General features: G+C 41.5%; 2 gene segments (V, D, J or C); both read right to left on the reverse strand.

Annotated features, from left to right (window-relative positions):
- Nucleotides 1-201: 201 nt before the first annotated feature.
- Nucleotides 202-27,984, reverse strand: part of LOC131835184 (immunoglobulin heavy variable 3-74-like) — a 35,261-nt gene continuing 7,478 nt past the window's right edge. The window contains 1 exon segment of the V gene segment in view: nt 202-520. Within this exon segment, the coding sequence occupies nt 207-520 (314 nt within the window).
- Nucleotides 4,617-20,480, reverse strand: LOC131835176 (immunoglobulin heavy variable 3-11-like). The segment is given in 2 exon segments: nt 4,617-5,038; nt 20,354-20,480. Coding segments are annotated over 2 exon segments (453 nt in total).

Here is a 27,984-nt window from a genome sequence, read left to right on the forward strand (position 1 = left end):
CCCAGAATCATGTGTCCAGAGAGGCTCCCTTGGGGAAAAAGCTTGAAGGCACGAATGGCAAATGCCCTGACAGGAAACCTGCCCATATCATCAGCTGTGCCTGCTCCTGGGGCTTAAAGACAGAACTGGTGAGTGGTGTGCACCCCCTGGTGGTCCAGATCCCGTCCTACAGTGAGGATTGTGTCTGGGCTCACACTGATGTCCCCTCACTGTGTCTGTTGCAAGTAATACATGGCCGTGTCCTTGGCTCTCAGGCTGTTCATCTGCAGATACAGCGTGTTCTTGCCGTTGTCTCTGGAGATGGTGAATTGGCCCTTCACAGAGTCTGCATAGCTTGTGCTGCTTCCATCATAGCTAATATATGCGACCCACTGCAGCCCCTTCCCTGGAGGCTTGCGAAACCAGTTCATGTAGTAGCTGCTGAAGGTGAAACCAGAGGCTGCACAGGAGAGTCTCAGGGACCCACTAGGCTTCACTAGGTCTCCCCCAGATTCCACCAACTGCATCTCACACTGGACACCTGCAGACACAAGACATCCTTGTCAGGAAACTGTCACACACCCACTCTTTGTCTCACTCATATCCACTCTCACACTCACGGTCTCTTATTCTGTGTAAATTACCTTATAAATTATAGAGCAACAAGGAAAACCCAGCCCAGCACAAACTCCATGGTGAGTTTTCTCTGTCCTCTCCTAATTACTGAGTGGGAACAGCTGGAAATCCCGTGGCTGGGTTTCCTCTCCAAGCTGCAGGGTCCAGACTGGGCTGTTTTAATCTGCAGAGGGAGGTCCATATTTGCATGCCCTCTAACTATATATCCAGCTTGAGATCTAAGCTGATGGAGAGGGCAGTGACCAGAGCAGGTGTGACTGCTGTGACTTTGTGGCATTGACAGGATTTGGGAAAAATTATTTTTTTATTATATGATTTTCCAGAGTACACACTTGGCCTCCTGTGCTCTTTCTACACATTTACCCACATCTTGGGGTGTTTGTTTCATGTTACACCATAAAGAGTTTTGAACATACACCCATAATTATAGAGGTTGTGTAAGGTGTCCAAGAGCATGTGTGGGGTGTGAGCCCCAGGAATTGGCCTGGGGTCCTCCCCCCACAGACCTCATGTCCTCTGAATCGCCTTTAGGACAGAGTGGGCAGGTTCATGAGGAAGGTGGAATCTCTGCTGTTGATGGGGACAAGATGATTTTGCTTCTTTTAGATTTTCTCTAAAAAGTAGAGAGAATTAGTGTTTGTGCAGTTCTATTTTCAAGTCTCTAACATTTCAGTATCTCTACGTTCCTCCCAAGTCATCTCCGGCATTATCTGCAATAGCTGTGATGAGTGTACTTCACACAGGATGAAATGCACAAGTGTAGATTGTGTGATATGGTAAACCCTTTTGTCAGAATCAGCATTATCCAGAGCAAGCAAATCAATTTCCCACAAAATTTCATGTATTTTCTTTGAAATTCTTCCTTCCTCATTCCTTCTTCACTCTGTCCCCACATTACTAATGATCTCATGTTACCTTACACAAGCTTTAATTTTCTAGCATATATAATTTTGTAATTGTATTAAGTTTAACTTTATTTCTACTTCTATTGCTCAAATACTTGACAAGACCATGATATTTATTACTTTTTTAAACGTTTTTATTTACTTTTTTTTTTTTTTGATAGGCAACATTCCAAAGATGACAAAGAGCACAATATGTTCAGTTTAAAAAAAAATTTCTTTTCAGTATTCCAGAATTCATTCTTTATGCATTACACCCAGTGCTGTGGAAAGAACCAAGATGCCCTTCAACGGATGAATGGATAAGGAAGATGTGGTCCATATACACTATGGGGTATGATGCCTCCATACCCAACTTTTGTAGCAACATGGATGGGACTGGAAGAGATTATGCTGAGTGAAATCAGTCAAGCAGAGAGAGTCAATTATCATATGGTTTCACTTATTTGTGGAGCATAACAAATAGCATGGAGGACAAGGGGAGTTAGAGAGGAGAAGGGAGTTGGGGGAAATTGGAAGGGAAGGTGAGTTATGAGAGACTATGGACTCTAAAACACAATCTGAGGGGTTTGAAGTGGTGGGGGTGAGGGGGGTTGGGGTACCAGGTCGTGGGTATTATAGAGGGCACGGATTGCATGGAGCACTGGGTGTGGTGAAAAATAATGAATACTGTTTTTCTGAAAATAAATAAATTGAAAAAATTAAAAAAAAAGAAATAAGTCAAGCAGAGAGTCAATTATCATATGGTTTCACTTATTTGTGGAGCAAAACAAATAACATGGAGGACATAGGGAGATGGAGAGGAGAAGGGAATTGAGGGAAATTGGTGGTGAAGATGAAGCAGGAGAGACTGTGGACTCTGAAAAAACAATATGAGGCTTTTGAAGGGGCGGGGGTTTGGAGGTTGGGTGAGCCCGGTGGTGGGTATTATGGAGGGCACATATTTCATGGAACACTGGGCATGGTACATAAACAATGAATTCTGGTACACTGGAAAGAAATTTAAAAAATTTAAAAAGCTAAAATCACTTGACAGGTTCTACAGTAAGAATGCAATAAAGTTTGGAATGTTGTGATTAAAAAATACAATGATATATTACCTTATACGATTTAGAGAGACTAAAATTAACAAGATAGGGAACAACAAATGTTGAAGAGGTTGTGGAGAAAGGGGAACCCTCTTATGCTGTTGATGGATATGAAAGTTGTTACAGTCACTTTGGAAAACAGTGTCTAGGTTCTTCAAAAAGTTAAAAATAGAACTACCCTTTGACTCAGCCACTGCACTACTATTTACCCCAAAGAAACATGTGCAGTGAAAAAAGGGGTACATGAGCCCCAATATTTAAAGGAGTAATGTTCACTATAGCAAACTGTGGAAGGAACTGAGGTGTTCTTCCATATATAAATGGTATGAAAATGACGATGTGGTCCATATATACAATTGAATATTACTCAGCCATCAGAAAGGATGAATACATACCATTTCATTGACTTGGATGGAACCGGAGGGTGTTATGTGAAGTAGAATAAGTCAAGCAAAGAATGATAATTATGCTGTGGTTTCACTTCTACGTGGAGCATAAGGAATAGTGAGGAGGACCACAGAGAATTCAATTATCATATGGTTTTTCTTACTTGTGGAGCATAAGGAATAACATGAAGGACATTAGGAGAGGGAAAGGGAAACTGAATTGCAGTAATTTGGAGAGGGATATGAAACATGAGAGACCGTGGACTCTGAGAAACAAACTAAGGGTTTTAGAGTGGAGGGGGGTGGAGGCAAGGGTGAGCCTGATGGTGGGTGTTAAGGAGGGCACGTATTGCATGGAGCAGTGGGTGCGGTGCATAAGCAGTGAATCTTGGAACACTGAAAAATAAAATAAAATAAAATAAAATAAAATAAAATAAAATAAAATAAAAGAAATCAGAGAGTGAGACAAACCATGAGAGACTCTGGATTCTGGGAAACAAACAAGAGTTATAGAAGTGAGGGTGGTGGGGAATGGGGCAGCCAGGTGATGGGGATTAAGGAGGGCAGGTGACGTGATGAGTGTTATACACAACTAATGAATCTTTGAACATTTCACCAAAAACTAATAATGTACTATATGCTGGCTAAGTAAATATTAAAAAATAATATAGACTTTTTTCAAGTTTTTAAATTTTTTTTTTCAGTTCCAGAATTCATTGTTTATGCACCAAGGAAATACGTGCTTTGAATGACACACTGGACCACTTAGAGTCCTTTATTATTTATTTGGGCCCTTTCTCTTTTATTTTGGTAAATTTAAGTGGAGGATTCTGAGATGTATTGTGTTGTTTTTTTTTTTTCCCACAAAGGATCATGTGACATGATGAGCACATGGTTTTATACTGAACAGATGGAGTGTTGAATATTATATCATATCTAATTGAGTTAGAAAAAAAATATGCAGACCCTGGTTTCTTTGATCTGTTCTGTGTTTCTTAGTTTTTATATAATTTCTTCCTGCTCTAATCTTGCTATTTCCTTCCTTCTGCTATATTTAAGATTCAGCTGCTCTTTCTCTAGCACCTTTAATGTTAGGTTGTTTATTTGAGAATTTTCTTGCTTCTTGAGGTCTTCCTGTATGCTGTGTATTTCTGTCTTAGGAACGCCTTTGCTGCAGAGAAGTTACAGGATGGTGATAGAGTTTTTCTACTATTTTCTGAAATTTAATTTTATTTTTTTAGTGGAGGTTTTATACTCCTGTGTGTATGTGTGTGTGTGTGTGTGTGTGTGAGTGTGTGTGTGTGTGTGTGTGTGTGTGTGTGTGTGCGTGTGATCTTCTGGCTCCGATGGAGGTTCTTGTGATCCACAGTGATTGCCACTGAGATTCTTATGAAGGTTCTGTTGACCTGCATCAGGATATTTGTAATTTATTGGTATTTAAGGACAAGAGGAAACTAATGTAACTGACATCTTTTTGTATATTTGTCTTCCTGCTACAACTAAGTTTCTAAGTCAGAGAGTGAATAGGTAAGCACAGAATGATGTCAAGAAGGCTCCTTGGGGAAACTGCTCTATGGAGAGGAAACCTCAGACCCTGGCAGGAAATATGTCATAGACTCCATCTGCACCTGCTCCTGGGATTAAAGACAGAACTGGTGAGGAGTGTGCACCCTCTGCTGGTCTGATACCCTTGTAGTTTGAGGTTTGTGTCTGGGCTCACACTGATTTCCCCTCACTGTGTCTCTCGCACAGTAATACATGGCCGTGTCCTCAGCTCTCAGGCTGCTCATCTGCAGATACAGCGTGTTCTTCCCATTGTCTCTGGAGACGGTGAATTGGCCCTTCACAGAGTCTGCATAGTATGTGTAACTACTACTACTGCTAATATATGCGACCCACTGCAGCCCCTTCCCTGGAGTCTGCCGGACCCAGCTCATGCCATAGTTACTGAAGGTGAATCCAGAGGCTGCACAGGAGAGTCTCAGGGACCCCCCAGGCTTCGCCAGGTCTCCCCCAGACTCCACCAGCTGCACCTCACACTGGACACCTGCAGACACAAGACATCCTGGTCAGGAAACTGTCACACACCCATGGTTTCTCTCACTCATATTCACTCACATCCTCAATGTCTGTTGTTCACCATGAATTACCTTTTAAAAGAGTAACAAGGGAAATCCAGCCAAGCACAAACTTCATGGTGAGTTCTTGGTGTTCTGCCCTGATCAGTGAATGTGGACACCTGGAAATCCCAGGGCTGGGGCTCCTCTCCCAGCTGCATGGTCCAGGCTGGGCTGTTTTATTCAGTGGAGGGAAGACCCTATTTGCATGTCCTCTGAGTATATATTTAGCTCCAGACTTAGGTTCAGTTCTTTACAAGTTAAAAACAACGATTGCTTTGTTTGTAGATCACTGATCTACAAAGATCACTGAGAGCACTTAGACAGTATGTGGTATTCTTTTTGTTGTTGTTGTTGTTGTTTGTTTGTTTGTTTAAGTAATGCATTTATCGAGCTTCTGGGCACCTCAGTGGGTTAAAACTTCTGCCTGTGGCTCAAGTCATGATCCTGTGGTCCTGGGATCCAGCCCTCCATCAGGCTCTCTGCCTAGCCAGGAGCCTGCTTCACCCACTCCGCCTGCCTCTCTGCCTACTTGTGATCTCTTTTTGTCAAATAAATAAATATATATTTTTCAATGCATTTATTGGTAGGGAATGTTGATACGGGACATCAAGATTATAAATTCCCATTCAGAGTTAATAATTCTATCAAAGTCAAGTTGAAATATATCTTTAATATATGAATGAATAAATTTTGCCAAACATACTAGGATTATCAGTTTCCAAGCTTTCTTTTGTGTTCCATTGTCCTGTGTGTCTGTTTTTAATGCCAGTACCATACTGTTTTCATGAAAATGGTTTTGTAATCTAGTTTGAAATTGGAGTGTGCTGACTTCGTGTGGATTAGTCACCTGTTTGCTTCCTTTCTTTCTTTAAAAAAATTATTTATTTTTAAATTTCTTTTCAGCGTTACTGAATTCATTGTTTATGTACCACACCCAGTGCTCCATGCAATACTTGCCCTCCATAATGCCCACCACCAGGCTCACCCAAACTCCTATCCCCCTCCCTTCCAAAACCGTCAGTTAGTTCCTTCTAGTCCACAGACTCTCATGGTTCATCTCCTCCTCCAATTTCTCCCAACTCCCTTCTCCTCTCCATCTCCCCCTGTCCTCTGTGTTCTTCTTTATGGTTCACAAATAAGCAAAACCATATGATATTTGACTCTCTCTGCTTGACTGATTTCACTCAGCAGTATTCTAATGTGTGAAGAGAATGTTTTTCTTTTTTTTTTCTATTTCTAGCATTTTAAAAATTATTGTGTTATGCTAGTGAGCATGCAGTACATCATTAGTTTTTTTTTCCCCCACTGTGTAATTTTTCCTGCTTTGTCAGAGATTATTTGACCATAAAGTTGAGGGTCCAAACTGGGCTCTCTCCTCTGTTCCACTGGTGTATATGTCTGTTTATGTGCCAGTACCATGATGTCTTGGTGATCACAGCTTTGTAGTAAAGCTTGAAATCACGTAATGTGATGTCCCAGTTTTTTTTTTCTTTTTCTTTTTCAACATTTCCTTAGCAGTTCAATGTCTTTTCTGGTTCCATACAAATTTTAGGAGTGCTTGTTCCAGCACAAAATGATGAAAAAGCATTCCATGCTCATGGATTGGAAGAATAAACATTGTTAAAATATCTATACTGTCCAGAGCAATCTATACTTCCAGCCATCTCTATCAAAATTCCAGTGGCATTTTTCAAAACAAGAACTTTGAATGACACACTAGATTAGACTGATTTCTTTTTTATTTAATTTTTATTAACATATAATGTATTATTAGTCCCAGTGATACAGGTCTGTGAATCCTCAGACTTAAACACTTCTCAGCACTCACTATAGCACATACTCTCTCAATGTAACCCAACCACCCCTGATTTCTTATTTTATGTTTTAAATTTTTTAATTTAAATTCAGTTCAGTTAAAACACACTGCATTACCGGTTTCAGGGGTAGATTTAGTGATTTATCAGTTGCGTATAACACCTCTGCTCATTCCATCACGTGCCCTCCTTAATGCCCATCAGCCAGTTATCCCATCCCCCCCCCCAACCACCCCTGGTTTGAACACAAAATTTTGAGTATAATTTCAGGATTTGGACTGGGGAATATTCTTCCTAGAATTCTATATTTATTTATTTATTTATATATTCTCACAATATTATCTGCTTAAATTCCTTTTAAAATTATTTTCAGTTAGCCACCATTACTTTTGGCTGCTGTATTCAACAATTCTTTATTTGTGTATAACAGCCAGTGCTCATCCAACACGTGTCCTTATTGCCTATTACCAAATTAACCCATCCCCTGACCTCCACCTCTCCAAAACACTGTTTGTTCCCCAGAGAAATATATTGATTTCTTTTTTTTTAATTTTATTTATTTATTTGACAGACAGAGATCACAAGTAGGCAGAGAAGCAGGCAGAGAGAGAGGAAGGGAAGCAGGCTCCCTGCTGAGCAGAGAGCCAGATGCGGGGCTTGAACCCAGGAACTTGGGATCATGACCTGAGCCGAAGGCAGAGGCCTTAACCCACTGAGCCACCCAGGCACCCCAATATATTGATTTCTGATGTTATTTATTTGGGGATTTCTCTTTTATTTTTGATAAATCTAGGCAGAGGTTTCTCAATTTTATTTTTTTTTCAGAGAAACAAACTTTTTTTTTTAAACTTGTTCTCTCTTTTTTTAGAATTTTATATCATTTATTTCTGCTCTAGTCTCTAGTATTTCCTTCCTTTTGCTGTATTTAGGCTTTAGTCATTGTACTTTCTCCAGATCCTTCAGATGTAACATTAGCTGGACTCTTTTTCATTTTTTAGAGGTTTTTTTTTTTTTTTTTTTTTTTGTATTTATTTGACAGAGAGAGAAATCACAAGTAGGCAGATGCTGGCAGAGAGAAAGAGAGGGGAAAGCAGACTCTCCACTGGGCAGAGAGCCTGATGTGGGGCCCAATTCCAGGACGCTGAGATCATGACCTGAGACAAAGGAAGAAGCTTAACCCACTGAGCCACCCAGGTGCAACACGTTAGTGTGCCTTTCAAATTTTTCTTGCTTCTTGATGTCTTCCTATATGCTGTATATTTCTCTCTTAGGACCACCTTTGCTGCAGAAAAATTAGGGGAAAGTGATGAAGGTTTTACTCTCTTGTGTGAGTGAATAAGTGTGTGTGTGAGAGAGAGAGAGAGAGAGAGAGAAAGAAAGAGAGAGTGAGTGCGTGTGTGTAATGTTCATACTCCACATCCGAAACACACGTGTTGTAGGTTTCACTGCTTTACCTTGTTGTCGCTAATATTGATGCTGTGAACTTTGTTTAAGATAGTGACACCACCCACCCCCACCAAGCACCTTTCTTCTTTTGCTTTAGACTGTTGATGCCTCTGTGGCCTCATGTCCAGCATACACTTTATGCTCCTTCTATCAAGTGTACAGGTTAATCTGGGTGACTGTGCTGCATACTGTGTGCCTCTGGGATTCCTGTAAAGTTGATAACCATCAGGATATTTGTGATTGATTGGTATTTTAGGACAGGAATAAACAATGTTAGTGGCTCTGTATTTTGTGCATTTTTTTGTGATTTTTTAAAATTTATTTTTTATTTATTTTCAGCATAACAGTATTCATTATTTTTGCACCACACCCAGTGCTCCATGCAATCCATGCCCTCTATAATACCCACCACCTGGTACCCCGACCTCCCACCCGTGCCCCTTCAAAACCCTCAGATTGTTTTTCAGAGTCCATAGTCTCTCATGGTTCACCTCCCCTTCCAAATTCCCCCAACTTCCTTCTCCTCTCTATCTCCCCATGTCCTCTATGCTATTTGTTATGCTCCACCTCAGTGTTTGAAAGGAATCCATCAGAATCCTAGAGGAGAACATAGGAACTAATCTCTTCAATATCAGCCACAGCAACTTCTTTCAAAAAATGAAAGAAAATGGGATTGGGAGGGAGACAAACCATAAGTGACTCTTAATCTCACAAAAGAAACTGAGGTTTGCTGGGGGGAGGGGGTTTGGGAGAAGGGGGTGGGATTATGGACATTGGGGAGGGTATGTGCTTTGGTGAGTGCTGTGAAGTGTGTAAACCTGGTGATTCACAGACCTGTACCCCTGGGGATAAAAATATATGTTTATAAAAAATAAAAATATTATACAAATTTAAAAAAAAAAGGAAACAGTAAAGAAAACAAAGAGGCAACCCACGGAATGGGAGAAGCTATTTGTAAATGACAGTACAGACAAAAGGTTGATATCCAGGATCTATAATGAACTCCTCAAACTCAACACACACAAAACAGACAATCATATCAAAAAACTGGGCAGAAGATATGGACAGAGACTTCTTCAATAAAGACATACAAATGGCTATCAGACACATGAAAAAATGTTCATCATCACTTGCCATCAGGGAGATTCAAATTAAAACGACATTGAGATATCACCTTACACCAGTTAGAATGGCCAAAATTAGCAACACAGGAAACAACATGTGTTGTAGGGGATGTGGAGAAAGGGAAACCCTCTTCCACTGTTGCTGGGAATGCAAGTTGGTGCAGCCTCTTTGGAGAACAGTGTGGAGATTCCTCAAGAAATTAAAAATAGAACTTCCCTATGAACCTGCCATTGCACTCCTGGGTATTTACCCCAAAGATACAGATGTCTTGAAAAGAAGGGCCATCTATACCCTAATGCTTATAGCTGCAATGGCCACGATCGCCAAACTATGGAAAGAACCAAGATGCCCTTCAACGGACGAATGGATAAGGAAGATATGGTCCATATACTCTATGGAGTATTATGCCTCCATCAGAAAAGATGAATACCCAACATTTGTAACAACATGGACGGGACTGGAAGAGAGTATGCTGAGTGAAATAAGCCAAGCAGAGAGAGTCAATTATCATATGGTTTCACTTATTTGTGGAGCATAACAAATAGCATGGAGGACATGGGGAGATGGAGAGGAGAAGGAAGTTGGGGTAAATTGGAAGGGGAGGTGAATCATGAGAGACAATGGACTCTGAAAAACATTCTGAGGGTTTTGAAAGGGGGGTTGGGAGGTTGGGGTACCAGTTGGTGGGTATTATAGAGGGCACGGATTGCATGGAGCACTGGGTGTGATGCAAAAATAATGAATACTGTTATGCTGAAAATAAAAAAAAAAATTAAAAAAAAAGATATGTCTCCAAAGGCAAAGGAAACAAAAGCGAAAATGAACTTTTGGGACTTCATCAAAATCAAAAGCTTCTGCACAGCAAAGGAAACAGTCAAGAAAACAAATAGGCAACCCACGGAATGGGCGAAGATATTTTGTGCATTTTAGTATAATTATTTCCCTTAGAATAAACTTTTGAAGTCAGAGAGTGAAGAGGTAAGCACTGAATCATGTGTGCAGAGAGGGTCCCTGATGAAAACTGTTCTATGGAGAGTAATCCCCAGAGCCTTACAGGAAACCTGCCCATAACCTCCATCTGCATCTACTCCTGTGCTTAAAGACAGAACTGGTGGTTATTGTACACCCGTGGTGGTCCAGATCCCTCTTAGAGTGAGATTTGTGTCTGGACTCAAGCTGATGTCCTCCCACGCTGTCTCTTGCACAGTAATACAGGGCTGTGTCCAGGGCTCTGAGCCTGTTCATCTGCAGATACAGCATGTTTTTGTCATTGTCTCTGGAGATGGTGAACTCACCCTTCACAGAGTCTGCATAGTTTGTGCTACTTCCATCATAGCTAATATATGCGACCCACTGCAGCCCCTTCCTTGGAGCCTGGCTGACCCAGCTCATGCCGTAGCTACTGAAGGTAAATCCAGAGGCTGCGCAGGAGAGTCTCAGGGACCCCCAGGCTTTACTAGGTCTCCCTCAGACTCCACCAGCTGCACCTCACATTGGACATCTGCAGACATAGACGTCCGTGTGAGGAAACTGTCACACATCCATGGTTTCTCTAAGTCATATCCACTCACATCCTTAACGTCTCTTGCTCACCATGAATTACCTTTTAAAAGAGCAACAAGGAATAACCAACCAAGCTCAAACTCCATGGTGAATTGTCAATGTTCTGTCTTGATTACTGAATGGACCACCTGGAAATACTGTGCTGGGGTTCCTCTCCCAGCTGCAGAGTCAGGGCTAAGCTGTTTTAATCTGCAGAGGGAAGGCCATATTTACATATTCTCTGCGTATATAACACATTTGCCAGGTAGCATCCTCAAGATGGCAGTGACCTAGAGCATTCGTGAGGTTCCTGGTGGAGTTTGTTCACCAAGATATCTTTGAGGAAACCATGCTCTTTTATTTTGTCACTTTCCTAGAGAAACTACTTAGCACCCATTATCTTCATTTTTTCACATAGGCACCCCATTATTGTGATGTAGGTACTAATTTTACCACTGTTTTGCAGGTGGATATGTACACACTGCAGCACAGAATTGTAGTTTGAACGTCCAGGGGTACACATCAGGTGAAATTAAGCCCCAGAGTGTGAGTCTGTGCTCCTCACCATGGGATCTATTTGCTCCCTTTAACCTTCTGCATAACAGAGTTGGACATGAGATTTGCAGGCTTCCTAAATTTGCAGAAGTCCCAGTAGACTGATGTGTGGAGACCAGGTCTTTCTGTCACAGAAACTTGGAGACACTGAGAACCATTGACAGAGAATCACAGAGCTGCTGAAGACACTGTGGGTTATCAACAAACACAAGGGGCGTATACACCTGATCTCTTGGAAGACATCAATGGTAAACTTCAATAAAGATAAATGAATGGAATTATTAGTTAAGCAGTTAACCTCAGAACACCTGAAATCAGAAAGCATGCTGTTAAAGACAATTCTTCATCTTTGAAATGGGGGTCACTGTACTTCTACATTCATATTTATTTCGATGATGATATCAATTATGTTCATCCCAATGCTTTGCCCTTGGCAAATGTGGTTATGACCATTTTGATGATTTATTCTGAAAAAATGGAGGACTCTTCTGTATTTTGACAGATTTACAAAATGTTTACTGTGTCCTTTATGGGAGAACTGAACAGAGAATTTAGCTAGAAGCCCTTGAGAGGAGACCATGCCCAATCCAACTCTTGTCCTGGATCATGCGCTTCATGGTTTTTGATTCAGAAGGATTGTGAGAGCACCCTGATGATCCCAGTGCACCAGTAGGTGTCACATACCCTTGCAGAGATACAAGGACTCCTCTTCGCTCTTCCCAACTTATCCAGCATATGAGGAGTTACCACTCAGCATAACCATTACAGATTGTCCTCATACTTACTTCCTTTACTTGAGATACTCACTCTGCTCCTTGACTACAATATCCTGCTCTATTTATTATATTCAGAGATGAGCAGGAATCTTGAATTAAGTCCCTACGATGTATCAGGTGCCCTCAAACTGCTGAAGTCTTTCCCTCCCGAGGGTATATTTTCATAGGTTCTATTATATGGGAAATGTCTCTGAGTAAGGTGAGGGTCAACTACTTGTCTTGGAGTGGTAGACCTAGAAGCCATGTCTCTATATGTTTCCAACTATATTTGATGTCAATCACTAATGAAATTGCCATAGATCTGAGAATTGTGTTCAGCAGTTATTGGATTTTAGTCATTCTGACAGGTATGAGGTAACATCTTTCCATGGTTTTGATTTGTGCTTTCCCGATGTTTGGGGCCTCATGCCTAGAAGGGGTTAACCCAATAGAGCAACAGTTCTTGGGAACCTCTTCAACCGAGGACCTTCACAGGTGGCAAGCTAGAGTGCCACAGTGTCTCTCTGGTGATTGTTATGAGAACATTGTGAGGTTTGGCTTGTTGCCATTGCAGCTGCTCTCTCAAGACTAAGCTAATAAGGCTCCTGTGTTTTGTGAATATTGAGTTATGGCCTAAGTGTCCAAACCATGAAGGTCAAGGCTATCTGATATCTCTGCATGGCCAGCAACTCTCAGGCCAAAATAGAAACTAACACCAGATGTACAGGAGGTGATTCCCTTACTGTGTGGTATAAATCAGAACTCTGCAAAATAAACTTTGGCACTATTGGACATCCTCCTTGGTGGTCCTCCTGTCTCCATTTCTTTGTCTCTTAATTTATTTTCACATCCTCTTACCCTCACGTTCCTGGTCGGTTTGTCGCACAGGCTGTGACACCCTATGATGACTGAGGTTGAGTGCCTTTTCATGTATCTGATATCCTTCTGGAGTCTTCCTTCAATAAATGTTTATTCCTTTCTTCTTCCCATTTCTTAACTGAATTATTTGCATGTTGAGTGTGGTAAAGTCTTTATAGATTATGGACATTATCAGATATGTCTTTGCAATTATCTTCTCCCATTTATGACTCATATGTGGAATTTGTGAAGGAAAAGAGGTGTATATAAGGGACGTGGCAAAAGAAAAAAGAGGAGGGAGGGAAACAACCACAAGTGACTCTTAGTAATAGAGAACAGACCGCAGGTTGATGGAGGGAGATGAGTGAGGACTGGGGAGATGGATGATGAGCATGAAAGAAAGCTATAGTTTTGATGAACACTAGGTGTTGTATGTAAGTGATGAATCACTGAGTTAGTCCCAGGGGTCACAGTTTTAGGGGTCACAGGAGCTTCTGCTTTTACCCCAGTACTGCTAAAACTGCAAGTAGTATTAGTCCAGAGAGCTGGCTTCCAAGGCTACCTTTGCCATGGCTATATGGGCAGGATCCACATTCTATGGCTACAGCTTTCCAAATCTAGTGTTAAATACACTCAATATCAACAGTCATCCCAGACATCTTTGCTAGAAAAATTTTATATTGATGCCAACTCTGCTGTAAACACAATGATAATTAAAGGGTCCTGGGTCCCAAGATTCCATTTCTTTTAGTTTCTGCACTGAGTTACTTGACTTCACATGAGCAACTACTGGCACGACAGAGGCACTCCTGCAGACCTTTGATCCTGATGGTCTCTGGTGAAGGGCTTTGTCTGCCAAGACGTCTGCAAAGCTTGTAAGTGCAGTGCAGGTCCTCAAGTGCACAGACACCAACACAAGGCACCTGCTCTGTTGTCTGCAGGTACAACTCCAGTGCTTGGAGGGACCTTCCTTCTCCTGAGAAATCCACATCACACAGGAGCCTGTTAACTCTGAGAGGAAGGGATTTCTTTCAAGTAAATTGCAATACAGAGATGGTCACTAATTCATGCATAGAGTTAATGATTCTCAAATACTTTGAAGGAAATGGAGTGAATGACCTGGAGATTATTAGGATCTAAACATTACAGGTCTAATAAGAGGTTTCAGGTACTATGTACATATTCCCAAAAGTCTTACAACAATAAGATAAGTATTAATTTACATGAATAGACATCAAATAGTGGTCAGATGACTAGAGAACAGATAGATGATAGATGGAGATTAGATAAGTTTATTTCATTTTAAAAGTCATTAGAGAGGAATTGATCATTATGAACAAACAGGATGCAAATGTCTATAATTGGTAATATTTTAAACACCATATGTTCCTACATAAAATATATTTTAATGCCACCTATGGCATATTCCAAGTAATCAAATATATCTTCAGTTATTTTCTGATTAAGTATAGACTCTGCATAGGTTAGCGATACCTCCTTGTAGATATTGGTTGATTTAATTTTCCTAAAGGTCTGGGCAGATCTGTCCTTCTAACAGCTAATAGATCATGCCTTTCAAACCTAAGTGATTACACAGATAAAATCAATGCACAAAATTCAGTTAGTTTGTTACACACTAAGAATGTAACTGTAGAAAGAGAATTTGGAAATCAATTCCATTTACAATAGCACCAAAAAACACAAGGTACCATGAAATAAACTTAACCAAAGAGGTAAATGATCTATACTTGATAAACTACAGAACACTCATGAAAGAAATTGAAGACCACACAAAAAGATGGAAAAACATTTCATGCTCAGGGATCTGAAGAATAAACATTGTTAAAGCGTCTCTGCTGCCCACAGGAATCAATACTTTCAATGCCATCCCAACCAAAATAAGATCAACATTTTTCAAAGTGCTGGAACAAAGAATCTTAAAAGTGGTATGGAACCAGAAGAGACCCCAAATTGCCAAGGAAATGTTGAAAAAGAAAAACAAAGTTAAGGATATCATGTTGCCTGATTTCAATCTATATTAAAAAGCTGTAATCACCAAGAGAGCCTGGTACTGGCACAAAAACGGACACATAGACCAGTAGAACAGAGTAGAGAGCCCAGATATGGACCCTCAACTCTATGGTCAAACAATCTTCGACAAAGTAGCAAAAAATATCCAATGGCAAAAAGAAAGCCATGCTGGGAAAATTGAACAGCTAAGAACAGAAGAATGAAACTCGACCATTCTTTTAATCCATACACAAAGATTAACTTGAAATGGATAAAAGACCTCAACACGAGGCAGGAATCCATCAGAATCATAGAAGAGAACATAGGCAGTAATCTATTCAATATCAGCCACAGCAACTTCTTTCAAGATATGTCTCCAAACACAAAGGAAACAAAAGCAAAAATGAATTTTTCAGACTTCATCATGATCAAAAGTTTCTGCACAGTAGAGGAAACAAACAAAGAGGCAACCCACGGAATGGGAGAAGGTATTTGCAAATGACCGTATAGACAAAAGGCTGATATGCAGGGTCTATAAAGAACTATTCAAATTCAACACACACAAAACAGATAATAATGTCAAAAAATGGGCAGAAGACATGAACAAACACTTCTCCAATGAAGCCATTTGAATAGCCAATTTTTGTATCAGCATGGATGTGACTGGAAGAGATTATGCTGAGTGAAATAAGTCAATCAGAGAGAGTCAATGATCATATGGTTTCACTTACTTGTGGAGCATAAGGAATAACATGGAGGACATGGGGGGAGATGGAGAGGAGAAGGGTGTTGGGTTAAATCAGAGAGGGAGATGAACCATGAGAGACTATGTGCTTCTGAGAAACAATCTGAGGGTTTTGCAGGAGAGGGGGGTGGGTCGTTGGGTGAGCTTGGTGTTGGGTATTATGGAGGGCACATATTGCATGGAGCACTGGGTGTGGGACATAAACAATGAATTATGGAACACTGAAAAGAAATAATTAAAAAAAGAAAAGTGATAACTAAGGTTAAAGCAGATCATAAGAGTGAGATCCTAATCAGATAGGACTGATATCTTTAAACAAAGAGGAATAGACACTAGGGATCTCGCTCTCTATAGGAGCACACTGAAGAAAAGCCACATGAGGACAGCAGGAAGGTGGCTGTCTGCAAGTCAAGAGAGGTCTCATCAGAAACCAGCTATGAAAGCATCATAACCTTGGACTTTCTAGCTTCTAAAAGTGGGAGAAAATAAACCTGTGTTGGCTAAGCAAAAATAGTAATATTAGTCATAGTAATAATAATAGTAATTATTATTATTGTAGTGGTAAAAAAATTGAGAGTACGTAGAATAACATTATTGGTGTATTAGGCATCTTCTAATTATTTAATTGATGAAGGCACAGGAATAACTGAACCATTTCTGCATAGTGTGAAGTTGTTAGAAATATTGAGACTCAAAGGCATTAATGCATACATAGGGGCTTTAGCATGGATTTGTTCACAACAATAGAAACTGCAGAGCCCTACAGGAAACCCCTCTCTTCCCAGCCTACCTTTGCTTCTGCCGCTGGTGCGGGGACCTGTGGTCAGAGGTTCCTGAGGGTCCCACGTAACAAGGTTCTTCTTCCTCTTCAGGGCTTGCTGATTTCACTACATGGTGCTCCAAGTGTCTCACTCAGCCAGTGTTCTGAGCTCTGGGATGTGCTGGACAAGAGCTCTGTGCTGGAATGTGACCATTGTCCCTCTATCATAACACTCACAGCTCTTTCAACCTTTCCTCAAATAACCTCTGCCCGCCAGTCTTCATCCCTGCATCCACCTTCTGTATTCCTCCTTCTGGTCTCTTCCATTCATTTCATGAGGATTTACCAACAGTTCACTGTGCTTTTGTCCAATATCCTCATGATAATTGTCAGTGACCAAATAAATTACATAGATAAAGCCTCACGGACTGTCTCCACCATTGTCCTGTGTTCACTCCCTTGATGTCATTATGTTCTAACCCATCTCAGCTCCTGACCTTCCAGTCATGCATTAAACCCTGTGGGCTTCATGAGTAGAGCTGACTCTGCCCCCTGCAATATTCTACCTCTCTCATCTATCTACTTTTCATAGTCATTGGGCAACTACCCTGCTCAAAAGGACTCTAGCACAGGGTGTTGAGAAAAGTATTCTTGGACATAAATTTAATACAATTAATCTAATAATCATGGAAATTAGAAGTTTATAGAAGTAAAAAATATGGGAACCTGAAGCTTATTTAAGTGAGTTTATTTAGGTGAGTTTACTCTCTGCTATGCACTATAGCCATGTGACAAGACCAGAATCAAGTTATAGGACAACTCAGTAACCACAGCTGAAGGAAATGGTCATTCTTACGTCTGTCCAAACCTGTCCTTCCACACCAGTTAGTTTTCTATGCACTTGGCCTTGCAGATTGCATACTGTGCAGGTGGGACCATGTAGCATGTGGCCTCAGGCTTCTTCCATGTAGGGCCATGAAAGTGAAAGTCATTCTTGTTCAGGCTCATGCTTCTATTGTCTTCAACTAGTATTACAGTGTCCAACCATCCCCTATAAGAAGAAAGCTTAGTGGTGTCCATGATGTAGGACTTACAAAGACAGTGCCTATAAGCATCTGTGTGCATGTTTTGAGTGCACATGTGCTCTAACTTCACTTAGTTCTGTGGATACAGTTGGTGTCACTGGTCATAAGGTCAAGTGTTTGAAACACCTCACAAAGGAGTGGCCCATATTTTGTACAGGGTGCCATTTTGCATTCCCACCAGCAGCACCTAGCTCTGTTCCAGTGCCCTTTTTATCCTGGGGAAGTTGTGAAATGCCTTTCCCTGCACCTCTGAATCTTCTCTGTGGCTGGCATAGGGAAACACAGTCCGACCTGAAGGAAGGACCTTGATCCTTCCTGAGCTCCTGAACTGGCATGCTGGAATTCATATTCCAAATATCTTCTGTAGGGCCCATGGCTGGCTGCCCCAAATGTACGCCAGGAGCAGACTCATTATTTTTCGTGGAATGTAATTAGGAGACCCCTGCTGCAAGGCCCCTCAGACCCTCCTCTGTGCCCCTTAAGGCAGGAGTAATTCTGCTACATGAAGAGTAATTCCCGTCCAGTACTAACAAGTAAAAACACATCCTTCTCACTAGAGATAGAGACTTTCTGTCTGAGAAAGCTGGAGAAACAGACCTTGCTAATCTTTTACTAATTTCCTACCTCAGGAAAAATTATGCCTAGAATTCCTCATTAAGTAAAGCTTCCAATATGTGTTTTCATTTTCCTGTAAATTCCTCACAAATGTGTCATCTCTCTGTCAAAATGTGAAAAGAATAACTGCCTGCCTATTCATCTTTCCGGGTCTCAGTTTCACTACATGACTTCTGTGTACAGGTAATAAAATGTTGTTTTCTTTCTCCTGATAATCCATCTCATGTCAACTTACTTCTTTGTCCATCAGAACCTGTGACTGAGGGAAATTCTTCCTCTCCTTCCCCTCACTAGACTCTGTATTCTGCCACAGTGTGCTTTTCACGCAGACACCAGCACTACACATGAAACCCACAACCCTGTGTGCTGGTGTAAAGACTGCAGAAGTCTGTGTGTCTGGCATAAGGGTTCTTTTTTTTTAAACATTTTATTAAAATTTATTTTTTATTTTCAGCATAACAGTATTCATTATTTTTGCACCACACCCAGTGCTCCATGCAATCTGTGCCCTCTGTAATACCCACCACCTGGTACCCTGACCTCCCAACCCCCGCTCCTTCAAAACCCTCAGATTGTTTTTCAGAGTCCATAGTCTCTCATGGTTCACATCCCCTTCCAATTTCCCCTAACTCCCTTGATTTTCTATAAGAACCTCTCTTACATTTTCATGAAGATAATCTTGTATTTCCAGTGTGTGTTATGGGTTCACTGGGTCAGCCACTGTCTGTAACACTAAGGTCCAAATAGACAGAAGGGTTTTTCCACCACAGTTCTCTTCTTATTCTCCTGTGGTGTTCTGAGATGGCGACCAGACCAACAGGGAGCCCTCCCTCCAGGACCCAGCAGGACAGGGATAGGTTTCCCTCTCTGGATTGTCAGCCCACCGCTTTCTGGGGAAATCTGAGCATCTCTCATAGCAGGTGGACTCCTTTTCCATCCAGGAAATGCAGCAGTGCCTACAGAAGGGCAGTTCCTGATCACCTGTGTTCGCCCACATGTACAATGATCCAGAGGATACACTGGAGCCAGAAGAACAAGAACTGACTTGGGCAGTCATAAACATGTGGGGACAGTGTGTGCCCCTGAGGTCACAGAACAGGCATGCAGCATGCAGAGAGCCTGGGCTGTGCAGGTGCTTCTCAAGGATGATGGGAATCTGCAGCATGTGCTTCTGTGGAGAATGAAAATGAGACATAGAAGAGGTTGATGAAGGGAAGTTCCCCAGAGACTGGTGAGATCTCAACTATGTGGAGGCAAAGTTATATTCTTGTGGTTGGTTGTACGGAGAACATGAGGTATTAGCTATGGAAGAAAAAAAAATATCTTTGTGGACAGCTGAGATTCTGGAGAGGAAATCCCTGATCTCAAAAGGAAGTCCTATCCCACTGCACCTGCTCCTGGGTCTGATCTCTGCTGTGGATGCTGAGCACTCTCTGCTGCCCTGAGTGCCCCTGCAGCTCAGCACATCCTGTGTCAACAGGGAGGTTTCTGCCCTGGCTCACACTGAGGGCCCCTCACTGTGTCTCTCACACAGTAATACATGGCTGTGTCCTCAGCTCTCAGGCTGTTCATCTGAAGATAAAGTGTATTCTTGCCATTGTCTCTGGAGATGGTGAATCGGCCCTTCACAGAGTCTGTGTAGTATGTGCTACTACCAGTATTGCTAATTTCTGCGACCCACTGCAGCCCCTTCCCTGGAGCCTGGCGGATCCAGTACATGTAGTAGTTGCTGAAGGTGAATCCAGAGGCTGCACAGGAGAGTCTCAGGGACCCCCCAGGCTTCACCAGGTCTCCCCCAGCCTCCACCAGCTGCACCTCACACTGGACACCTGCAGATGGAAGACACCTTGGTCAGGAAACTATCACATATCCAGTGTTTCTCTCACTCATATCCACTCATATACTCAATTTCTTTTTTTCTTCATAAATTACCTTTTAAAAGAGCAAGAAGGAAAACCCAGCCCAGCACAAATTCCATGGTGAGTTGTCTGTATTCTGTCCTGATCACTGAGTGAACACCTGGGTATCCTGGGCCTGGGGCTCCTCTCCCAGCTGCAGGATCTTGTCTGTGCTGGTTAAATCAGAAGAGGGAAGGCCCTATTTGCATGTCCTCTGACTATATATTCAGCTTGGGGATCTATTCTGACAGAGAGGCAGTGACCCACGCAGTTGTGAATACCTTTAATTTAGTGCTAATGACCAATTTTGGAAAAAAAAATGTTTTTTATAATGTAACATTCCAGTGTGTATACTTGTGTTTGTAAGGTGTCCATGAACATATACGGGGTGAGATTGACCCAAGGATCTAGGTCAGTGCTCCCCCAATAGGATCTGCTACCCCCATCCCAAATCATCTACAGGACCGAATGTCAGGCTATGAGGAATGTGGATCCCTTCCTCTAATGGGGATGGATTTATTTTGCTTATATTATACTTTACCATAAATACAGAGAAAATCAGCATCGTGTAGGTGTATTTTAATGTCTTTAACATTTCACTTTCTCTGCGTTCTTATAGAATCATTTTTGTTATTACCTATAATAAGTTTGACATGTATATTCGACACAAGATCAACAGCCCACATATGGAGTGTGTGATATGACAAACATAGGTGTCACAGTCAACTTTATTGACAGTGAGTGCTTCAATTCTCCCTAAATTTCCAGCATTTCCCACCTTGAATTCCTTCTCTTTCCCTTATTTACCCTGTCCCCACGTAAATATTGTTCTTTCTCATGCCACTTTATACTAGCTTTAATTCTGTAGAATTCATAAATGGGTCATTTTACTCTATGTACTTTGTCTGTAAGGCTTCTTTGCCCCAAAGTCAATCCTTGTGGATACAGTCGTGTTGCTGTCTGTATCAGTAATCACTGGTTTTAATGACTGACAGCTTGTAAGGCAGCAGTTGGAAGCACCAGCTGGAGGAAGATCTGAAAGAGCAGAAAGAAGCCACTTGCTGCAAGCCTCATCTACTCACCCTCTTGACCCAGGAGTTCTTAGTTCCAAAAAAGAGAAGAACTCCCTTGTTGTTCAGGAACCATTTCTGCTGTCTGTGGGGAATAAAATCAAAGGCAGCCAGAGGTGGACCAGAGAAGATGAGTTAGAAGCTCAGAAAGATGGTGCAGCCACTTTGGAGAACAGTGTGGAGATTCCTTAAGAAATTAAAAATAGAGCTTCCCTATGACCCTGCCATTGCACTCTGGGTATTAACCCCAAAGATACAGATGTAGTGAAAAGAAGGGCCATATGTACCCTAATGTTTATAGCAGCAATGGCCATGGTTGCCACACTGTGGAAAGAACCAAGATGCCCTTCAATGGGTGAATGGATAAGGAAGATGTGGTCCATATACACTATGGAGTATTACGCCTCCATCAGAAAGGACAAATACCCAACTTTTGTAGCAACATGGACGGGAGTGGAAGAGATGATGCTGATTGAAATAAGTCAAGCAGAGAGAGTCAATTATCATATGGTTTCACTTATTTGTGGAGCATAACAAATAGCATGGAGGATATGGGAGTTAGAGAGGAGAAGGGAGTTGGGGGAAATGGAAGGGGAGGTGAACCATGAGAGACTATGGACTCTGAAAAACAATCTGAGGGTTTTGAAGGGGCTGGGGTGGTGGGAGGTTGGGGTACCAGGTGGTGTGTAATATAGAGGGCATGGATATTATATATTATATATTATATAGAGAGCAAGAATATTATATATTCTTTTTTATATTTTTTTCTTTAGAAGAATACACACACACATATATGTGTACATATATATTAATACTATATATATAAAAGAATATATACATATTCTTTTTATATTTTTTCTTTATTTTTTTTTCTTTGTTAGTTTTCTTTTCTGAACTTCTTTATCCCATTTCTTCCCCCCAATGATTTGGGGTCTCTTCTGATTTGGTATATATATATATATATATATATATATATATATATATATATTAGTCTGGTGAATAGAACAGGGTCATCCACTTAATTTGGGGATGGACTTGGACTTTTAGGTCAGTGAACTTTGCTCTCTTAGAAGAAAATAGCTCCCCAAATTTTAAAGAAGGAAAAACATATATAAGAGTAAACACGATGGGACACCTGGGTGGCTCAGTTGGTTAAGCAGCTGCCTTCGGCTCAGGTCATGATCCCAGCGTCCTGGGATTGAGTCCCACATCGGGCTCCTTGCTCAGTGGGGAGCCTGCTTCTCCCTCTGCCTCTGCCTGCCATTCTGTCTGCCTGTGCTCGCTCTCTCCCCTTCTCTCTCTCTGATAAATAAATAAAATCTTAAAAAAAAAGAGTAAACACGATGAAGGAATGGAATATGACTATAAAGATGAAAATTTTTTTAAAAAAAATTCTAAAAAAGGAGTTGCTAAGATAAGTTGGTTGGGAACATAAAGTAAAAGAAAGTGGAGAAAATTTGCTGAGGCTGAAGACTGGAACAAAGTCCTGTGCTAGATTTAGAGTATATTTTGATCTATTGGAAGAAGTTTTATCCCAAAATTTCTTATAAGATAAAACCCTATGGGTATACAAAAATAAGGTTATATACAATGAAGGATAAAATATGACTATAATAATGAAGGTTCAAAAAGATTTTTTAAGGAAAGGTATTGTTAAGATAAACTAGTTAAAAAATGTTAAAAGAGGTAAGAGTAAAATTAAAAATATTAGAATAAGAAAAAATAAAATTAAAAAAATTAATTAAGTTTGTAAGACTAATGAATCATGGGGAGAGAGCCATGAATTCCATGCTTTGCTTTCTCCTCCTCTGGAATTCTGCTGTACTTCTAGGTCAGTGAACTTGGTTCTTGGCTGGATTTCTTGCTGATCTTCTGGGGGAGGGGCCTGCTATAGTGATTTTCATGTGTTGTTGCCCCAGGCGGAATTGCACCGCCCTTACCAGGGGCCAGGCTAAGTTATCCGCTCAGGTTCGCTTTTGGGAGCTATTTTTCCCTGAGTGCTTTCTGTAGAGTTCCAGTGGATGGGAATGAAAATGGCAGCCTCCCAGTCTCTGGCCAGAGGAACTGAGAGCTCGGGGCCCCACTCCTTAGTGGGCCCTTGGAGAAAAGCGTTCAATCACTCCTGCCTCCCTGGCCTCTGGCTGCGCTCTGATCTCACCCGGCCTGTGACTGAGTGTCTCTGTCTCTGGTGCACAGTACCACCTGGAGTCTCCAAACCCCACAGATCCCTGGACTCTTCCAGGGGAGTCTTCCCAGATCTTGTGGGATCCCTGCTCACATAGCTTTGGTCGATGACATGGATCACGGTTTAAGGTAACCCAGGCTGAGAGCTCACTCCTCAGCTCTGTCTCTGCAGTCGGCTTCCCCACTCCAATACCGGCGAGCTCTGCTACACTCAGACACCCCTGATCCTCCTGTGACCCCATGGGACCTGAGACCATGCGCTCCCCATGTGGGCTTCACTCTGGCTTGGCTTAGCTAAGTCCCCAGTCCCAGGAAAGCCTCCCCTGTGCTAAGGCAGAGAGAGTGCAGCGGAGAAAACCAGGTCTTGGTCCCTAAGCTGCAGCGAGCCTGAGAATGCAGAGGTTCTGGCTGCTGTGAGGGGATGGGAGTCATGCTGGTTGGCAGAAGGCACGAGACCTACTACAAAGCCTGAGATACACGCGCATGTCCCTCATGCTCCCCTGAGAGAGTTTCAAAGGCCCGGCCAGGGCTCTTTGACCCGCGCCATTGTTTCAAAGACTAAGCTGCATGCCCCAAACTCTCCTCTGACAGAAGTGCACAAAAGGCCAGCCCGGTGCTCTTGGACCTGAGCCACGTTCTCAGTGCCTGAGACTCGCAGAACCCATAGCCACCCCTGAAAGAGGTGCAAGCAAGCCGGGCACTCTTAGACCTAGCAAGACCAGGCACTCCCAGCCTGGGCCAGCGGGAAAATCTCAGTGTGCGATTGCTGCTTGGAACGTCTCTGGCAGTCCAGAGCTCCCAGACAGCCACCACTGTCTTGGCTTTGGGTACAAGCAAAAGATCCTGCACTCTCCAGGGTCTGTAACTTGGAACCTGCTCTGCCAGCAGCCAAGGGGGAACTTTTTTAGGCTCTGCACCCAGACTGAGGCTTCTCTCTGAGAGGGAGATCAGGGTGCGGTTTGTTTTCCTTTAAAACTACAAAAACCATCAAAGGCAATCAAGGTGAGAGAAAAAAAAAGTGAACAAACATAAAAAGCACCAGAAAACAAAAGCATGAAAAAAACCAGTTTACTCAGAGCCCACCCCCTTGAGGGGGGCAGGAGGACTTAACTCAGGAAACATCATTGACTGACAATCCACATGGCAGGCCTCTCCCCCAGAAAACAAACCAAGAAAAAAAAAAAAAAAGGACTACAAGAGAACAACCACTACTTCATAGGAAAACTTGTATTGTTCACTCGTTCCCACTATTCCGGTTCATTTTTTTTTTACACATAGGTAATTTTTTTAACCTATTTACCATCACAGCGAGCTGTACAGTACATCAAATTCCATAATCCCCTTCTAAACTGAACTTTTTGATACATACACCAATCTTTTTCTTTTGCATTTTTAGTTTTTGAATTCCTTTTTTAAAAATTTTAGTTTAGTTTAGTCTAGTTTATTCCTTTTTATTTTTATCCTCTAATATTCATAGAGAGTTAAACTTCAAAGTAATCCCCTTTCCCCAATCAATACTACCCCTATAGGTAAACAAATTTTTAATCCACTTTATCTTAGGAAAGTTGAGTCCTTTAACAAAGATCTCAAGATACATCCAGGAAAAATCAAAACAACCTTCCTCACACACACTGAGAATTTATAAGAACTCTCCCATCTTCTTCTTCCACCAGTGTTTCTGTGTTTTTGTGTTTGTCCTGATAGCATATAAATCTTACACTTGGGGTTCTTTTTGACGAGGTTCTTCCTTTGTTTGCATATATATATTTTTTCTCATGTCATATACTTGTATCAGTCTTTTTGTCTCTTTTTGTTTATCTACTTCATAAACCTTACCTTGGGGCCCATCTGGGCTGAACCTTCTTTTTCATCTTCCCTTTCTTTCCTGTCTCTCTCTCTCTCTCTTTTTTTCTTTTCTTTTTCTTTTGCTTTTCTTTTGTATCTCGTTTGGGTGGGGAATCCTGATTGCTCAGAAGTGTTCCAGGGTGCACCTTGACTGCACCACAGTTGAGACATCCAGCTACATCTGTTCAGGCATCTCCCACCAAAATGAGTAGTAGGAGGAATGCCCAACAGAAGAAAAATACAGAGGATGGACCTTCTGCAACAGAGCTAATGGCTACCAACATAGACAATATGTCAGAAAGTGAATTCAGGCTAGCAATTATCTAGGCAATAGCTAGGTTGAAGAAAGCCATGGATGACCAAACGGAATTGATTAAGGCTAAACTGAAAGCGACCAAAGATGATGTTCACAATGTTAGGGCTGAGCTGAAAGCTACCAGGCAGGAGGTTCACAATGCTCTCAATGAGTTCCAATCTAACCAAAACTCTCTCAAAGCTAGGGTAACTGAGACAGAAGATAGAATTAGTGATCTGGAGAACAAACAGATAGAGAGAAAGGATCAGGAGGAAGCCTGGAACAAACAGCTTAGAAACCACGAAAACAGAATCAAGGAAATAAATGATGCCATGAAGCATTCCAACATCAGAATTATTGGAATCCAAGAAGGGGAGGAGAAAGAAAGAAGTCTAGAAGATATAGTGGAACAAGTCCTTCATGAAAATTTTCCCAATCTCACAAATGGAAACAGCGTTCATGTACTAGAGGCTGAAAGATCTCCACCCAAGATTATACATTCCAAAAAAACAATACGACACCTGATAGTCAAATTGAGGAATTATAATTGTAAGTATAATATCTTGAAAGCTGCCAGGGCAAAGAGGCTCCTTACTTAGAGAGGGAAGCCCATCAGAATAACATCAGACCTGTCCACAGAGACCTGGCAAGCCAGAAAAGGCTGGCAAGATATATTCAGGGCACTAAATGAGAGAACATGCAGCCAAGAATACTTTATCCAGCAAGACTGACATTCAATATGGATGGAGAGATAAAGAGTTTCCAAGACAGGCAAGGCTTAAAAGACTATGCAACCACCAAGCCGACACTACAGGAAATATTAAGGGGGGTTCTATAAAAGAGGAAAAGTCCTAAGAATAGCATTGAACAGAAATATAGAGACAGTCTACAGAAAGAAAGACTTCAAAGGTAACACGATGTCAATAAAAACGTATCTATCAATACTCACTCTCAATGTGAATGGCCTAAATGTGCCCATAAAATGGCACAGGGTTGCAGATTGGATAAAATGCCAGGACCCATCCATATGTTGTCTACAAAAGACCCATTTGAACCTAAAGATACACCCAGAATGAAAGTGAAGGGGTGGAGAAGTATCTTTCATGCCAATGGGCCTCAAAAGAAGGCTGGGGTAGTGATTCTCATATCAGACAAATTAGACTTTAAACTAAAGACTGTAGTCAGAGATACAGAAGGACACTACATAATCCTTAAAGGGACTATCCACCAAGATGATCTAACAATTTTAAAATCTATGCTCCCAATATGGGAGCAGCCGATTACTTAAGAAAACTGTTAATCAAGATAAAGAGTCATATTGATATGAATACACTAATCATAGGAGATCTTAACATGACTCTCTCAAGAATAGACAGATCATTGAAGCAGAAAATCAATAAAGAAAGAAGAACATTGAATGACACATTGGACCAGATGGACCTCATAGATATATACAGAATATTCCACCCTACAACAGCTGAATACTCATTCTCAACTGTACATGGAACCTTCTCCAGAATAGACCACATACTGGGTCACAAATCAGGACTCAACTGATACCAAAAGACTGAGATGATTCCCTGCATATTCTCAGATCACAATGCTTTGAAACTGGAGCTCAATGACAAGGAAAAGTTCAGAAGGAACTCAAACACCTGGAAGCTAAAGGCCACCTTGCTTAAGAATGCTTGTATCCACCAGGAGATCAAAGAAGAACTGAAACAATTCATGGAAACCAATGAGAATGAAGACACTTCTGTCCAAAACTTATGGGATACAGCAAAGGAGGTTTTAAGGGCGAAATACATAGCCATCCAGGCCTCCCCCAAAGAAATTGAAAAATCCAGAATACACCAGCTGTCTCTACACCTTAAAGAACTGGAGAATCAACAACAAATCAAACCAACCCCACACATAAGAAGCGAAATCATCAAGATTAGAGCTGAGATCAATTAGGTAGAAACCAGAGATAGAGTAGAACGTTATCAATGAAACTAGAAGCTGGCTTTTTTTTTTTTTTTTTTTTTTTTTTTTTTTTTTTTTTTTTAAGCAGGCTCCCTGCGGAGCAAGGAGCCCGATGCGGGACTCGATCCCAGGACGCTGGGATCATGACCTGAGCCGAAGGCAGCTGCCCAACCCACTGAGCCACCCAGGCGCCCCAAAGCTGGCTTTTTTTGAAAGAATCAATAAGATCAATAAACCATTGGCCACACTAATCCAAAAGAAAAGGGAGAAAGCCCAAATTCATAAAATTATGAATGAAAAGGGAGA

This window comes from Mustela lutreola, chromosome 7 (assembly GCF_030435805.1).
Source record: "Mustela lutreola isolate mMusLut2 chromosome 7, mMusLut2.pri, whole genome shotgun sequence".
In the NCBI taxonomy this organism is placed as follows: domain Eukaryota; kingdom Metazoa; phylum Chordata; class Mammalia; order Carnivora; family Mustelidae; genus Mustela; species Mustela lutreola.